The sequence below is a fragment of the Dichotomopilus funicola genome, assembly GCF_033296635.1.
Source record: "Dichotomopilus funicola strain CBS 141.50 unplaced genomic scaffold C8A04scaffold_37, whole genome shotgun sequence".
NCBI lineage: Eukaryota > Fungi > Ascomycota > Sordariomycetes > Sordariales > Chaetomiaceae > Dichotomopilus > Dichotomopilus funicola.
The window spans coordinates 194,880-207,429 of record NW_026944058.1 but is presented as its reverse complement, the minus strand read 5'-3'; the positions used below and the strand labels follow the sequence as shown (position 1 = coordinate 207,429).

Below are 12,550 nucleotides of genomic sequence, written 5' to 3'. Positions count from 1 at the left end.
CCTCCTTTTTCGGACGACCGGGGCGTTAGTAAACCCATTATGCAACCAGCAAGATGATACCCGGCGCCCTCGAGCATGCTCGTTCCCCCATCAGCCCCAAACCCCGCTACACTCGCTCCGACATTGTCGCAAAGAATCCGAACATTCCGAGAGCCGGTCAGGTTCATGCGACAACCATCGATGATGAGGCCGCAACCACCTGAACCCTCGAGAACCCAGAAACCGGATAAACCCCATTCCCACCGTTATTACTCAGACAATGTGAACAGGACAAACAAAATTAGGAAACAGGATTAGGGCAAGATTCCCCAAATGCGGGGAATACAATGTTACATCAAGACGTGTTGTGCTAAAGCCGGTGACAGAGGGGGGTAAAAAAGAAAACATTGCCGAATTTCAGAACCAAATACCGCATATGGTGAAAAAAAAAACTGAAAACATGGGTAAAGCAGGCGACAGTGGTATCAAAGGAGACGATGCCCGCAGCGTAGAGGAACAACGAGAATACCACCACCACAGACGGGGAAGGAACGAACCAACGAAAAAGGGGGGTAAAAATAAAACAAAAATAAAAGCAGGTGAAAATAGAGGGGGTAAACGAGATTTGCCCTCCACCGGTGCTCCGACATTCCCCCTCCCGTTCGTGAGTCCCCATTCCGCCCAAACCAGCCAACCGACCGACCGACCGACCGACCGACCACCCAAACCAGAAATAAAAACTAGAGGAACTTAGAAAAGAAAAGCGAACGAAAATTAGCATATGCCTCACTCGTGCCTCACTCGTTCCCCCCTTTCATTATTCTAGGATGCGTTCGATTCTCGGCCACAGGGCGGATCGGGACACATAATAGGTTTTAGAATTGAGGTATGAAGAAGGAAGTTGAGAGCGAGGGCGAAATAGAGGCCGGGTTCCGAATTGGGACCGAGACCGGGATCGAGACCCAGTAAAAGCAGTGGTAATTGTAAGAAGATGGCGACGACGGCAATAGCGACGAGTCGGTTCGCGGGAGATAATGGGCGTCCTACCACCCCTTCTTCCGGGCGAACCGCTTGTTGAGCAGCGCCAGGACCTTGGGCACGTTGAATTGCACGTACTCAAGGTCCAGGTCGTCCTGGTTGTCCTTTTGCATCTCAAGCAGATCGTCGAGCTTGAGGTCTAGCTCCAGGAGCCCACGGTTTCTCCCTGTTGGTTCGTTGTTAGTGATGAGCTCAGAGAGGGATTGGACCCCGTAGAGGGTCGAGTTCCTCACCTTTGTAGTGCAGAGAGATGACAAACGTCCCCGGCAGCGGGCTGGTAAAGTTGAAATAGATGTTGGCGCGTCGGTTGTCCGGGACGTTGCTCTTCTGAATGACACCCTCCTTCTCGAGCTGTTGGTGGGTGAACTTGTATGGCCCCAGCACCCGCTGGTTCTGCTGCTTGCGGCGCGTGCCCTCGCTCTGGCTGCGCACATTGTGCAGGTAATTCTTGTACGTTTCGAGCTGACCGACCAGGTACGAGTTGTGATCGCGGATCGTCTTGTACACCTCGTCCAGCTTTTGGGTCTCGGCAAGCACGCCCTCCTTAAGCGAGCCCAGGTGCTGCAGCTCTTGCTCAACCTCGTCGCGCAGGAGGCTGAATCCGTCGCTCTTATCGACGACCCGCAGCTCCTGCAGCTGGCTGAGCAGTTCCATTGCCCTGATCCCCTTGCGCACCATCACGGCGTCGTTCTTAGACGTGGCAGCCGCGTCAGCGATGCGCTCAAGACGCAGGGGCCGTTTCGCTACAGACGAGGTCGACGGAATTGTCCGTAGAATCTGCACGAAGATGGACTTGGCCTCCATGAAGTATACCTCTTCCTGGGTGATGTCGAGCGCGGCCGTGAGGTCGTCAATGGCCGTCTCCCACTTGCTGTACAGCGGCAAGTTAATCACCCTGTTCTCCTTCCGCGGGACCTGGGCCGGCGCGGCGGCCAGCTCAGCCATAATCTGAGCAAGGTGAGAGTTTTCATCCTTGCACAGTTCCCCGGTGTGCTTCTCAATCAGGGCGTGCATGGCGTAGATTTCGTTCAGCGTGATGGACAGCTCGAGATCCTTCTTGGAAAGAGCCACGTAGTTATCCATCTCTAGCGTCTCGTAGAAGTCCTGCACCTCACACAAATCCAGCATGAACTTGTTGACACGGTCCTTGTTTTGGTGGATGAAGGGCTGCAGCTTGGCCATGTACGGCTCCTTGGAGTATGACGGCTTGTTGGCCAGGTTCTGGAGCATCTTGGCGATGAGCGTCAGCGTTCTTCTCGGGCGATCGGCAGGTGTTCCGTCGATGAGCATGTAGGATTTCGGCGTGACGATGGCGGGGTTGATGAAGCGGAGGAAGAAGAAACCACCGATTAGTGTGCAGATAGCTTGATCGTTGGCATCGGGATATTTCCTCTTAGTCAGGCTGCGAATCTGCTTGCAAATCCACCGGATACCGTAGGGCGCCTCCTCGAGGCCCTCGATGATGGTTGCCAAAAAACCGTTGGCGATCTCCGTAAGCATCGTCAACCGCGGTTCAATGATGGCCTGCACCTGAGGATTCTCGGCCGCCTGCTCCTGCGTGATTCCCTTGGGCAGCGACGCCGGCAGGCTTCCTGTGTCTTGCTCAATCTGTTCAATCATGCGCTCGTAGACTTTGAGCGGGTTAATTTCGAGGTCCAAGTCCTTGAGCTCAATCAGGCTGTTGATCCTATCGGCGAGCACCGATTTGAGGAAGCTCTGGCCAGGTCCTCTCCTTGTGTACGTGGTCATCATCCGCGAAACGGGAGTGTTAGCGCGCAGGAGCGACGAGTATTCAGGGGTATTGTCGAACTGGTACGTAAGGACGGACTGTAGCAAGCCAGGTTAGCAAATTGAAGTTGTATCATCTCGGGCTTAGAGTGTTGCATACTTGGAACATGGTCAGCAAAAGATGCTCTTCGCGGCTCTCATACTGATTCCCATAGATGGTGAACATGACGGTCTGCAGCAACGAGTCGATCTCAGCCATGGAGACCAGCCGGCAGAGGTGGGCAATATGCCTCGGCTCGGACTGCAGCAGGAACAACAAGTTCCCGTATCTTTGTGTCTTGTCGTCGTTCGGGAAGGCGCCTTCTTGCATCTCGGTCGCATCTTCGAGATGGCTCGCAACTTCGTTTTGCTAGAAGGAAAAGTTAAGTTAGTATCGAGCAGGGATATGTTAAATAGGCGCAATGGGGGCTTCATGGGGGGCAAATGTACCTCTTCCAACGCCATGCGGTTCTGGATCAGAAGGGCGATGCGGGAGTCCAGATAGCGAACGTCCTTCTCGAGGACGAAGTTCTTCTTCGACTGCGACGATATTTTGGACTTGAGGTCCCGCAGTACCTTTTGCGCTGTTATATTCAGTCAGTATCCCGCCCATGTGCTCTATCCCTCCGCAATGCGTATTATCTCAAACTCGACGCGCACGCACCTTTGGCAAGGTCATCCTCAATTACCAAGTCGGATTCGTTAGCCGACATGGACATGTACAGCGCGGACATGGAGTACCGCTTCGATTGGCGAGCGGACCGCGAGCCATCGTAGGAAGACATCGTGTTTTGCCGTGATATCGGCTGGAAGGAGGAGGAGGATGCGGTTGAAGCTCGAGAAGGTGTCTGTAACATGACAGACATGTTGGCGAGCGCCGTCGCGGGGAAAGAGCAGGTAGAGATGCTCAGGCTGCCAGGCCCGAAGCCTCTCGGGGTGGAAGCGGCGAAATAAAGTCGACCGTTGCGTTGGGGGCGCGACCGTGTTGTGTTGTCTTGAGGGCCAAAAGCGTGCTCTTTTGGTGATGCGCCGTGCGGGAGATAAGGATGCGCTGAGCGGACGCTCGTCGCTTCAACCAAGATGGTGGATTAGGCGGTCGCTGTCCGGATAAAACACCTCCACCGTTTGATTCGGAGTTGTTAATTCGGGGTCGATTTTGGTATCGTATCGAGGTTTGAAACGAGCGATAATTTCGTTAGGGATGGAGGTTGCAGTGTTGAATTGATCTTGAACACTAGACGATCCGGGACCTCGAGTCGCGCTCTGGTGTCCGTTCGTCCCAGGGGTGGTGGTTCGTGCTTCGGGCCGGAGAAGGGGTCTTGGTGCCTCTTTCAGTGGGGCAGGGCCACAAAGGGGTAAAAAACGTGGACAGAAGGGCCGGGGGTCAAGGGAGTGTCGCTTCCCAGGTTGGGCTGGAATTGCCGGGTGTCGCGCAGATAACTAAAGCTCGAAAGTAGCCAGTGGTGTATGCCGGTGGTTGTAAAAAGTTGGTGGAGGGTAAGATGGTGAATGGATGATGGAACGACGAAATCTGCGTGTCTCAGCGCTCGGGCGAGTGTGGGAGGGTTCAAGTTGAGCGCCAGGGGTGGTGGGTCGTCCCAAACTTCCCGGGTTGGGGTGAACCTGGTGCGCACTGTGCAGGCTGAGACGAGGCACTTGGAGGGGTGATTCCAGTCAGAGAACGGCCTTCGAGAGTACCGTTGACAAGAAGTCCAATGAATGTCCGCCTCGTCGAGTGTTGCAAATAATGAAAAATGGCTTCCTATTTCATTTCAACCCGTAAGTTTCTTGCTCGGTTGAAAACGGAGACCGGCACGACCTCACTTGAGGCGAAACCAAGGAGCGGGCCCGCGGATGCCCGCAGCTAGGTTGCGTGAAGTTGCCAGGTCCGTACATCCATGAATCCAATGTCGATTGGCTGCCAAGTGGACGTTATAGGCTGGGGGACGGTGTATATCATGACCATTAAAAGGGACGGTGGTCAAGACGGGGATTGCCGTCCGGCAGACGATAAATTTGCTCAATAGTAAAGACCCGAAAACAATAAGTGGGAGACGGCGATAGTGACGAAAGGGTGGGGGATTCCTGCCGCAAAAAGCTTGCTGCCTCCATCACGCCGCTTCCATCTTGGGGTCGTTGCCCCGTGTTGGTGGCCCTGGATGGTCCTGGGACCTGCATGACAGAACAAAGAACGGGTGCCAAGACGAACGGGTGCCAAGACGAACGGGTTCGACGCTAGTCCACTTTGAGTGAGAGTTGCAGTGCCCCTGGTGTTACGCAAGTGGGTCACTTTACGATAGAACAGACAAAAGCCCGAGAGACTTCCCACTAGAAATGTTGATTGTAATCGAGGGGGATAACCTGAAAGGACGCAGTGTAACGAGAAAATATGAAAAATAAGGTCAAATAACAGCTGAAACAAATTTATGGTGGGCGGCAATCAAATGCTTAACCTCCCACCGAGCCGCCGGCCGTGTTTCAACCTCGCCAACACGGCTTGTGGTGCTTGGCATCAGCTCGCTTCTTCATCCGGAAGCTCAGGAAATAGTATAACGGCGCAGAGGTCAGAGCTGGCACAGCGCAAGATGCCGAATATTCAGCCACATTAGTGTAGTGTACTCCAAGTTCCATCTGCTATCTTGGTTTCCACATCTCGCTAATCGTCGAGAGGTTTTTTGTTTTCTGTGTGGAGAGTCTCCTGCCATCGTCGAGCTACGTTACTCATCACCTCTCTGAGGGATGGCACTTTGGGTCAAATTCAACGTTTGCTATCAGGCACATAGGGCGTTTGCGCTGAGAGAAAGCGAAGCGCCCCCCTGGCCTCCCTTGGGGTCCAACGATCGTCCTCCTCAACGGCGACTTTCCCGGAAAGGAGAGCGCGCTGAACCAAGGAATTTGCGGTTACGATCGAGAACCGAGTTCCCTGCCTCGAGCCTGCCGAGCCTGCCGAGCCTGCCAACCTGCCCAGTACCCTACGCCAGCACTGCAGGGCGCAAGTCGAGCGCTGCGATCATGTTTCGGGACCTGACAGCGAGTGGCGAAACTCCATGGGAGAGCTGCCGAATGGAGACAGCCAGACCACCTACACAAACCAGACGACAGGGAAGATGACACGGCGATTGGCTCGCGTAGCCAATCTCGAACCCTCCCTCACCTTGCATCGAACCCCATCAGCGAGGGGCTAAAAGGGATGCCCCGCCATCCACCAGTCGGAATACTAGTGTAATAGATTGTCCACGGCAAGAGCGTGCCACGCTGGTACATACCTATCACCAGAAGTCCCCACCTCGCAAAATAATTAGCCACCTCACACAACCTGAATTGGGATGGAACAACCTTAAGGTGAGGGACGGCCCCTATCTCTCAGGTCGAGATGCCCGGCAAATAAATGTTGGTTAACGGGCCCCCAGACGCTCGCCAAACCGAATGGCCCGCCAGAATTGAACGATGAAACTCTTGGTGGGAGGGTGGGTCGAACACCCCGCAGTGAGCGGGCTGCGGATCGCAGGGGTGCTCGCGGGGAACAGGAACTGTGCGTTTCTTCCGTTCACCTGACGCCCGCAATTTATTCTTTGCATTCGCTTGTGGGGGCTTTCCCACGGTGCCGATGGAAGCGAACAAACCGGACTATCAGTCTTGATGGCCAACATTCCGAACAAGCACCTGGGCAACGGCAAAACTCTGTTTCACCCAAACGCCGGACGCCATGGGGTTGGTTACGATGAGATGGAGCGGCTGTTCCTGCAGGTCCCCGACAAAATGAAATTGTCAATTTTCTCGGGCCGTGCGGGTTCGGATGAACGGGTTACGGAATTGCCTCCCTTGTTGCGTGAAGCCCATCAGTCAATCCTCCCTGTGCTTTGTTTTCCATTTTCATCCGGATCGACAGTTTCTACTTTTAGCAGAAACCGAGTGGATCAGCTGGTCGCCGACCCATCATCATGATGCGCATTTCGATTCCTGAAGAGACGGCGAGAGCCTACACAGTAAAGATGCGATAGTTCACGTCCCCGACAGAAATCACAACGAACCGATGCGGCCCGGTCTCGACGAAGCCACTTTCCAACCCAACAACAAGAATGCATCTTGCCGCACAGAATCAAAGACAAATTGCGAGTGCCTCAAGCGCTTCCCTTTCCCGGCGCGGGGCGATCGACACAGTGTCAGACAGACTCCCGGGAGCCGAACATGGGGAAACGCGCAGCGCCGTTCATTGGGCAAACACGGCATCATCACACAGCCCAGACCCCAAGGCTGCATGCTAGCCTCTACACTAGGGCACCGGCAAGCGCACACACACACGGCAGCAGCGTTGTTGGGACCAAGATCCCAAGCCAACCACACACACCTGCACGGTCCCTCCCCTTCCCACAGCGCCGGGACGGACGGAATGACGGGCAGACAAGCCCCAACAACCCGCGCGAACCTCCTCCTTCACACCCCCATTATGACTACGAACTCGCTCTCGGCCGCTCGAAGGAGTGTGATACAAAACCGGCCCCCACCAACACGAACAAACCCGAGCTCTTGCTGACACGAGGGGCCGTTTGCAACCGCTTACTCTCAGTGCCTTGGTCTGACAACGCGGAGATGAACACTTTAGTTGCCCTTACGGTTTTTTCGGCAGCCCCGAATTACGTTGGCGTCCGGATCTACACCTTCTTTGTCTGACAAGCACAATCGCGCGTACGTAACTACCCGTCAAAATTTGCTGGTGCCCCCTGGTCATACCAGCTGTGGTGCGAGTGAAGGACAGAGATCCTGCAAGTGGTTTGTGTGTACCGATCTACTGTCCTCCTCTCCGTCTTCTTGGCGGCACGGCACCTTGGCCGTACCCGTAGTACTGCGTACTATCTTCACTCTCAACGATTGTCAGGGGGTAATAAAATTAGTCACGCAGAACAGAAATCTAAAGAGATACATGTACCGGTAAGTGTGTTGAGCTGGCCGTCAACATCGCCTGCACCTAGTACAGTTTCTGGCAACGGCCGCAGCTCCGCCTTCTTGGCATCTTGGAAGTGGCAGGGCTGAAGCTTATTCGGTTTGTGACAGGGGCCGGAAAGTTTGTTTTTTTACCCGTTAGGTTTGACGAAAAGGATAGAAGAGCAACAACTAATGAAGGAAGGAAAAACAAAGATATTGGGGCGTAGAAAATAACAAGTAGGTTTGTTTATTAGACGTGCTACCGGACTATCAGTGGTACTGCTCATGATGCCACAGCCGCCTTGACAGGATGATCGCCAAGGGGACTGGCGCTACGCAGTAAGGAAGAACCCGAAGCACTCGTGGACGGAGCAGATAGTTGGCGATACCCAGATGCCCTCTTCTATGCCTCGTCGGCGGCAGGGCATGGACACCGACTAATGACTATGTGACTATTTGCCAAGGCGGGGCATGGTCGTTAAGGCGGACCATGTTGCGGTCAACACTCCCTAGGCAACGCACGACGGCGACCTAATACCATCTCACGAGATTCTTCGGGTAGCGTGCTGCGAAACCGGAGACTAAGACGAAGCAACCTTGAAAAGGTACTAGTTTGAAGACACCGCATCTTTTTGTTGGTTTATGAAGCCATCGAGCGGAAGGGTGGGGTTAACCTGGGTGGGAGTTTTGTAACCCCCCGGCCAAAATACAAGGTGCCGAAACGGGATGGGTTTGAGCTCATGGGGCCCGACATAGAACAACTCGTAGGACAGATGGATTCAAAGCCAAGAGCCAAGCTGTATTCGGTACCTATTCCCTGACTCGTACTTCCGACCTGGGCGGACATCAACATCCTCATGCACTCCGTCCCGACACATCGGACCCCAGACCTCAAGATCCGTCTTGGCACCGCTCCGTGCCGGCTTCCGCTCCGCAACTCGGAGCCGGGGGGCTCCACACCGGCGGTGGGGGGTCATCTCGAAAATGTGGGTTTTTTGTATGCATCAAGTGCCTCGGCACAACGACGGCCGAAGTGGAGCCCCACGAGGTTCTTGCTGGGCGCCCAGGGCGCCCTCAAACTGGCGGGAATGGCGCATTGAAAGCCGGTTGGTTTGTTGGATGGAAGTTTGGTGCTCAAGCCTGACGCTGCAGCTGCACGTTTCCCGCAGCTCACGCATGCACGCACGTCCCTGGGTCTGGGAAAGATTTCGTCCTGTCGTCGGTGTTCGCGCCTTTTGTCATCATCGGATGACACACCCCTGTGTTGTCCTTTCCCGTTCCGTCTGGAGTGGCATCTTTTTCCGCTTTTTTGAAGCGGGGAAGGAATGAATCGACCTGTCACCGCTTGGGACTTACCTTCCATTCTGTATTCTTGATTATGTCGAGAATAAGCTAGAGTGGGAGTCCTTCGAAAATTGTTCCTTCCCCCACCAGTTGATGATTTCTTGCCACCCCCAAACTCCCGTCAGCCTATCATCTGCCCATCACCACCACTTTAAAAATGCGTATTGGGTTTCGGCATGGAATTTGTTTCCCGGCACACGTGCAGTCGAGCCGCTCGAGAGCCGCCCGATCACCCTCTCACAGCCTCTCCACCAAAGGTCGGCCCGGCCCACTCTTCAGTCAAGGTTTTGCACGCAAGCAACTTACGCTAAGGCCCGCTCTCGGCGGGAAATCACAAAAAAGTCGGGAGCTGGGGGCCGAAAAGAAAATGTTCCTGTTGGGTGGGACTTTGCGCCCTGCGGTGTGCGTGCGGGATGTTACGTCCAGGGTGATAAGAGCGAAAAGCGCGAGCAGGATCGGGAGCCGGTTGGAGTCCAGAGCCCGGGACGAGATGCCCCCCCCCTTCCTCCCGGACCCGTTTGCGGAAGCAGTAACTTGGCAAGCAGTCCGCAGTAAGCTATCCGGCTTCGACATGCCCGATCTAACTCCGACAGACCCGCTCTCTTCACTCCCAGCACGGGTAATTGCCCCGGCCTGTCGCCATTGGGGGTTTATTCTCGTGATCCTTTACAAAATGCACTTTTCTCGGAGCCCTCCCCCCCCAAGCTGACCTGACATTTAGTGTCCCTCTCTGTGCTGCCGTGATATTGTTGCTTGGTCTCGCGCTGTTCCTTTTTGATATCGTTCCTGCCTGTTTGACCGAGTGTCTGAGGTCTCGTCAAGCTTAAAATAATAATTTTCGTCCTTTATTCTGGATACCGAAGAACTTCTTGCAAAAGACGTGACCCAGCCAAAGCAGTCACCATGACGGGCAATGCCCAAGACCTAGAGAAACAAGCCCCCGCGGCTCACACTAGCACCGAACAGTCCGACCACCACGATCATGGCCTCTCACCCACCGGCTCAGATTTCGAAAAAGACATTTTGACCAAGGAGACCCAACATAGCCTGTCCACTTCCCACTCTCGCACCTCTGTCGATACCGACCCCCTTTCGCCCCTCGAGAACGCCCTAGCCCGGCCTTTATCCTACCCCGAGATAGAGCAACTCCCACCAGACGACCTCGACGACGACGATGATGAGGACGACAGAGATGGGGCCGGGAACAACAACGCCCTCGACTTGGCCCGTACCCGCACCTCTATCACATCAGCCGCTTCTCGCCCACCAGACTATGAGGTCACGATCGAGGCTGACGATCCCGAGAATCCCAAGAACTGGTGCGTTTCCTGTTAACACTGTCTTCTTTAGCCTGAACCGCAGACTCACAGGAAACAAAACAAAACAGGCCACTCTGGTACCGTGCTTACACCGTTCTGTCCGTATCCTACGCCACATGGGTCGTTGTGCTCTACTCCACCAGCTACACGGCCACCATCCCGGGCGTCATGGCCGAGTTCGGCATCACCAGCCGCCCGTTGGCCACGCTGGGTCTGACGACGTACCTGCTAGGGTTGGCCGCGGGGAGCGTGGTCGTGGCGCCGATGAGCGAGCTATATGGCCGGCGGATCGTGTACATGGTGTGTTTGGGGGTGTTTACCGTGTTGATTATCCCTTGGTAGGTCTCCCTTTTCCCACTTGCTTGTGCTTGTGGTCACTTTTGCTGATGAGTTACTCCCTGGGATAGCGGACTGGCCAACAGCTTAGCATCACTAATAGTCGTTCGATTCATCGGGTAGGTTGTGTCCCGCTTCAAAAGGCATTGGGGGCGCTCAAAGAGACTAACAATCACAGTGCGTTCTTTGGCGCAGCCATGATCTCCAACAGCCCCGGCACAATCGTCGACATCGCCAACCCCGAGACCCTCGCGCTCTGCATGTCGTGGTATAGCGTCGCGCCGCTGAACGGACCCGTCACGGGCCCGCTGATCGGAGGGTTCGTGTACGAGGACCTCGGGTGGCGCTGGGGCAACTGGCTGGCCATGATCCTCGCGGGCGTGGCCGTGGCCATGGTGTCCTTGGTGAAGGAGACGTACATGCCGAAGCTGCTCACCAACAAGGTTGCTCGGTTGCGCAAGGAGACGGGGGATGATCGGTGGTGGTGCGCTCACGACCAGCGCCGGTCGACACTGGACTTGCTCAAGACGAACCTCAGCCGGCCGTTTGTGCTGGCCGCGACGGAACCCATCCTGTGGTTCTTCAACATCTGGTCAGTCCCTCACCTCTCTTGCGAGGTAAATCACGTACTAACTCCTCTAGGATCTCCATCATCTACGGCATCCTCTACCTCTGCTTCGTCGCCTACCCCATCGTCTTCACCCAATACCGCGGCTGGTCCGTCGGCATGACCGGCCTCGCCTTCCTCGGCATCGGCATCGGCACCCTGATGGGCATCGCCATGGAACCCGTCTGGCGACGTCTCATCAACAACTCCCCGAAAAAGGACCCCGAAACCGGGCGCGCCGCCCCCGAAGCCACCGCCATCGTCATGTGCATCGGCGCGCTCCTCACCCCGCTCGGCCAGCTCGTCTTCAGCTGGACCTGCCTGCCCGCCACCATCCACCCGGCCATCCCCATCGCCTTTGGCATCCCCTTCGGTATGGGCAACACCCTCTCCTTCATCTACGGCAGCAACTACCTCGCCGGCGCCTACGGCATCTACGCGGCCTCTGCCATGGCGGGCAACGCCGTCATGCGCTCCATTTTCGGCGCTGCGCTGCCGCTTGCCGGGCCGGCTATGTACGCCGCCATGACGCCGCAGTGGGCGGGGACGTTCCTGGGGTTGTTGGAGGTGCTGCTGATTCCGATCCCGTTTGCGTTTTATAAATATGGGGATCGGATCAGGGATAAGAGTCGGGTGATTCGGCAGATGAGGGCGGAGAAACTGAAGGCGGAGAGGCGGGCTGCGAAACTGGCGAGGCGGAAGGCCAGGGCCGAGAAGGCTGCTGCTGATGCTGCTACGCCTACGACTCCTACGGTCCCGGAGGGCGTGGCGGTGGATGATAAGGCGATCACGGAAGTGGTGATGGCGGGGGAGAAGGGGGAGGAAGCGAAGGCAGATGCCGCTGCGCAGGGGGCGAGGATGGCCTAAGGAACGTGAAACCGGAAGGGGAGAAAAGAGAAATACGGCTGGGGGCGACGAGGAAAAAGGAAGGGACGAGAAGAAATAATACGCAGACGGATGGGATGAGCAATGACCAAACGGAACGGGACGAAGCATGCATTCACGGCGTTTAAAAAGGGGTGTATGGTATGATATACCCTTGGTTGCATAGGCCCGGTGTTTCTTTATACGTCAAGGGGTCTTGGATACGCCAGCGCAGTTTTTGTCGTTGCTTTAAGATATTTATTATACGTAGTTAGCTGTTAGTCGTAATACAAATTTGATGATGACCATGACCATTAGTCTCTCTCAAGGGGTAGTTACTTGGGTGTGGGATGGAATTTGTCTGGCGTCTGAT

The 12,550-nt window shown here is 55.4% G+C and overlaps 2 protein-coding genes across 2 annotated transcripts; one reads left to right on the top strand and one right to left on the bottom strand.

Annotated features, from left to right (window-relative positions):
• Positions 1-1,022: 1,022 nt before the first annotated feature.
• Positions 1,023-3,650, bottom strand: C8A04DRAFT_37792 (Rho GTPase activation protein; the record flags this gene model as incomplete). Its single annotated transcript, XM_062784010.1, has 5 exons — positions 1,023-1,183; positions 1,251-2,844; positions 2,906-3,154; positions 3,235-3,368; positions 3,449-3,650. The coding sequence occupies 5 exons, from the start codon at positions 3,648-3,650 to the stop codon at positions 1,023-1,025; spliced, it is 2,340 nt and encodes a 779-aa protein (XP_062636439.1).
• Positions 3,651-9,954: 6,304 nt separating this feature from the next.
• C8A04DRAFT_12672 (major facilitator superfamily domain-containing protein) lies at positions 9,955-12,180 on the top strand (the record flags this gene model as incomplete). Its single annotated transcript, XM_062777413.1, has 5 exons — positions 9,955-10,370; positions 10,439-10,708; positions 10,778-10,825; positions 10,885-11,298; positions 11,349-12,180. The coding sequence occupies 5 exons, from the start codon at positions 9,955-9,957 to the stop codon at positions 12,178-12,180; spliced, it is 1,980 nt and encodes a 659-aa protein (XP_062636438.1).
• Positions 12,181-12,550: the final 370 nt, after the last annotated feature.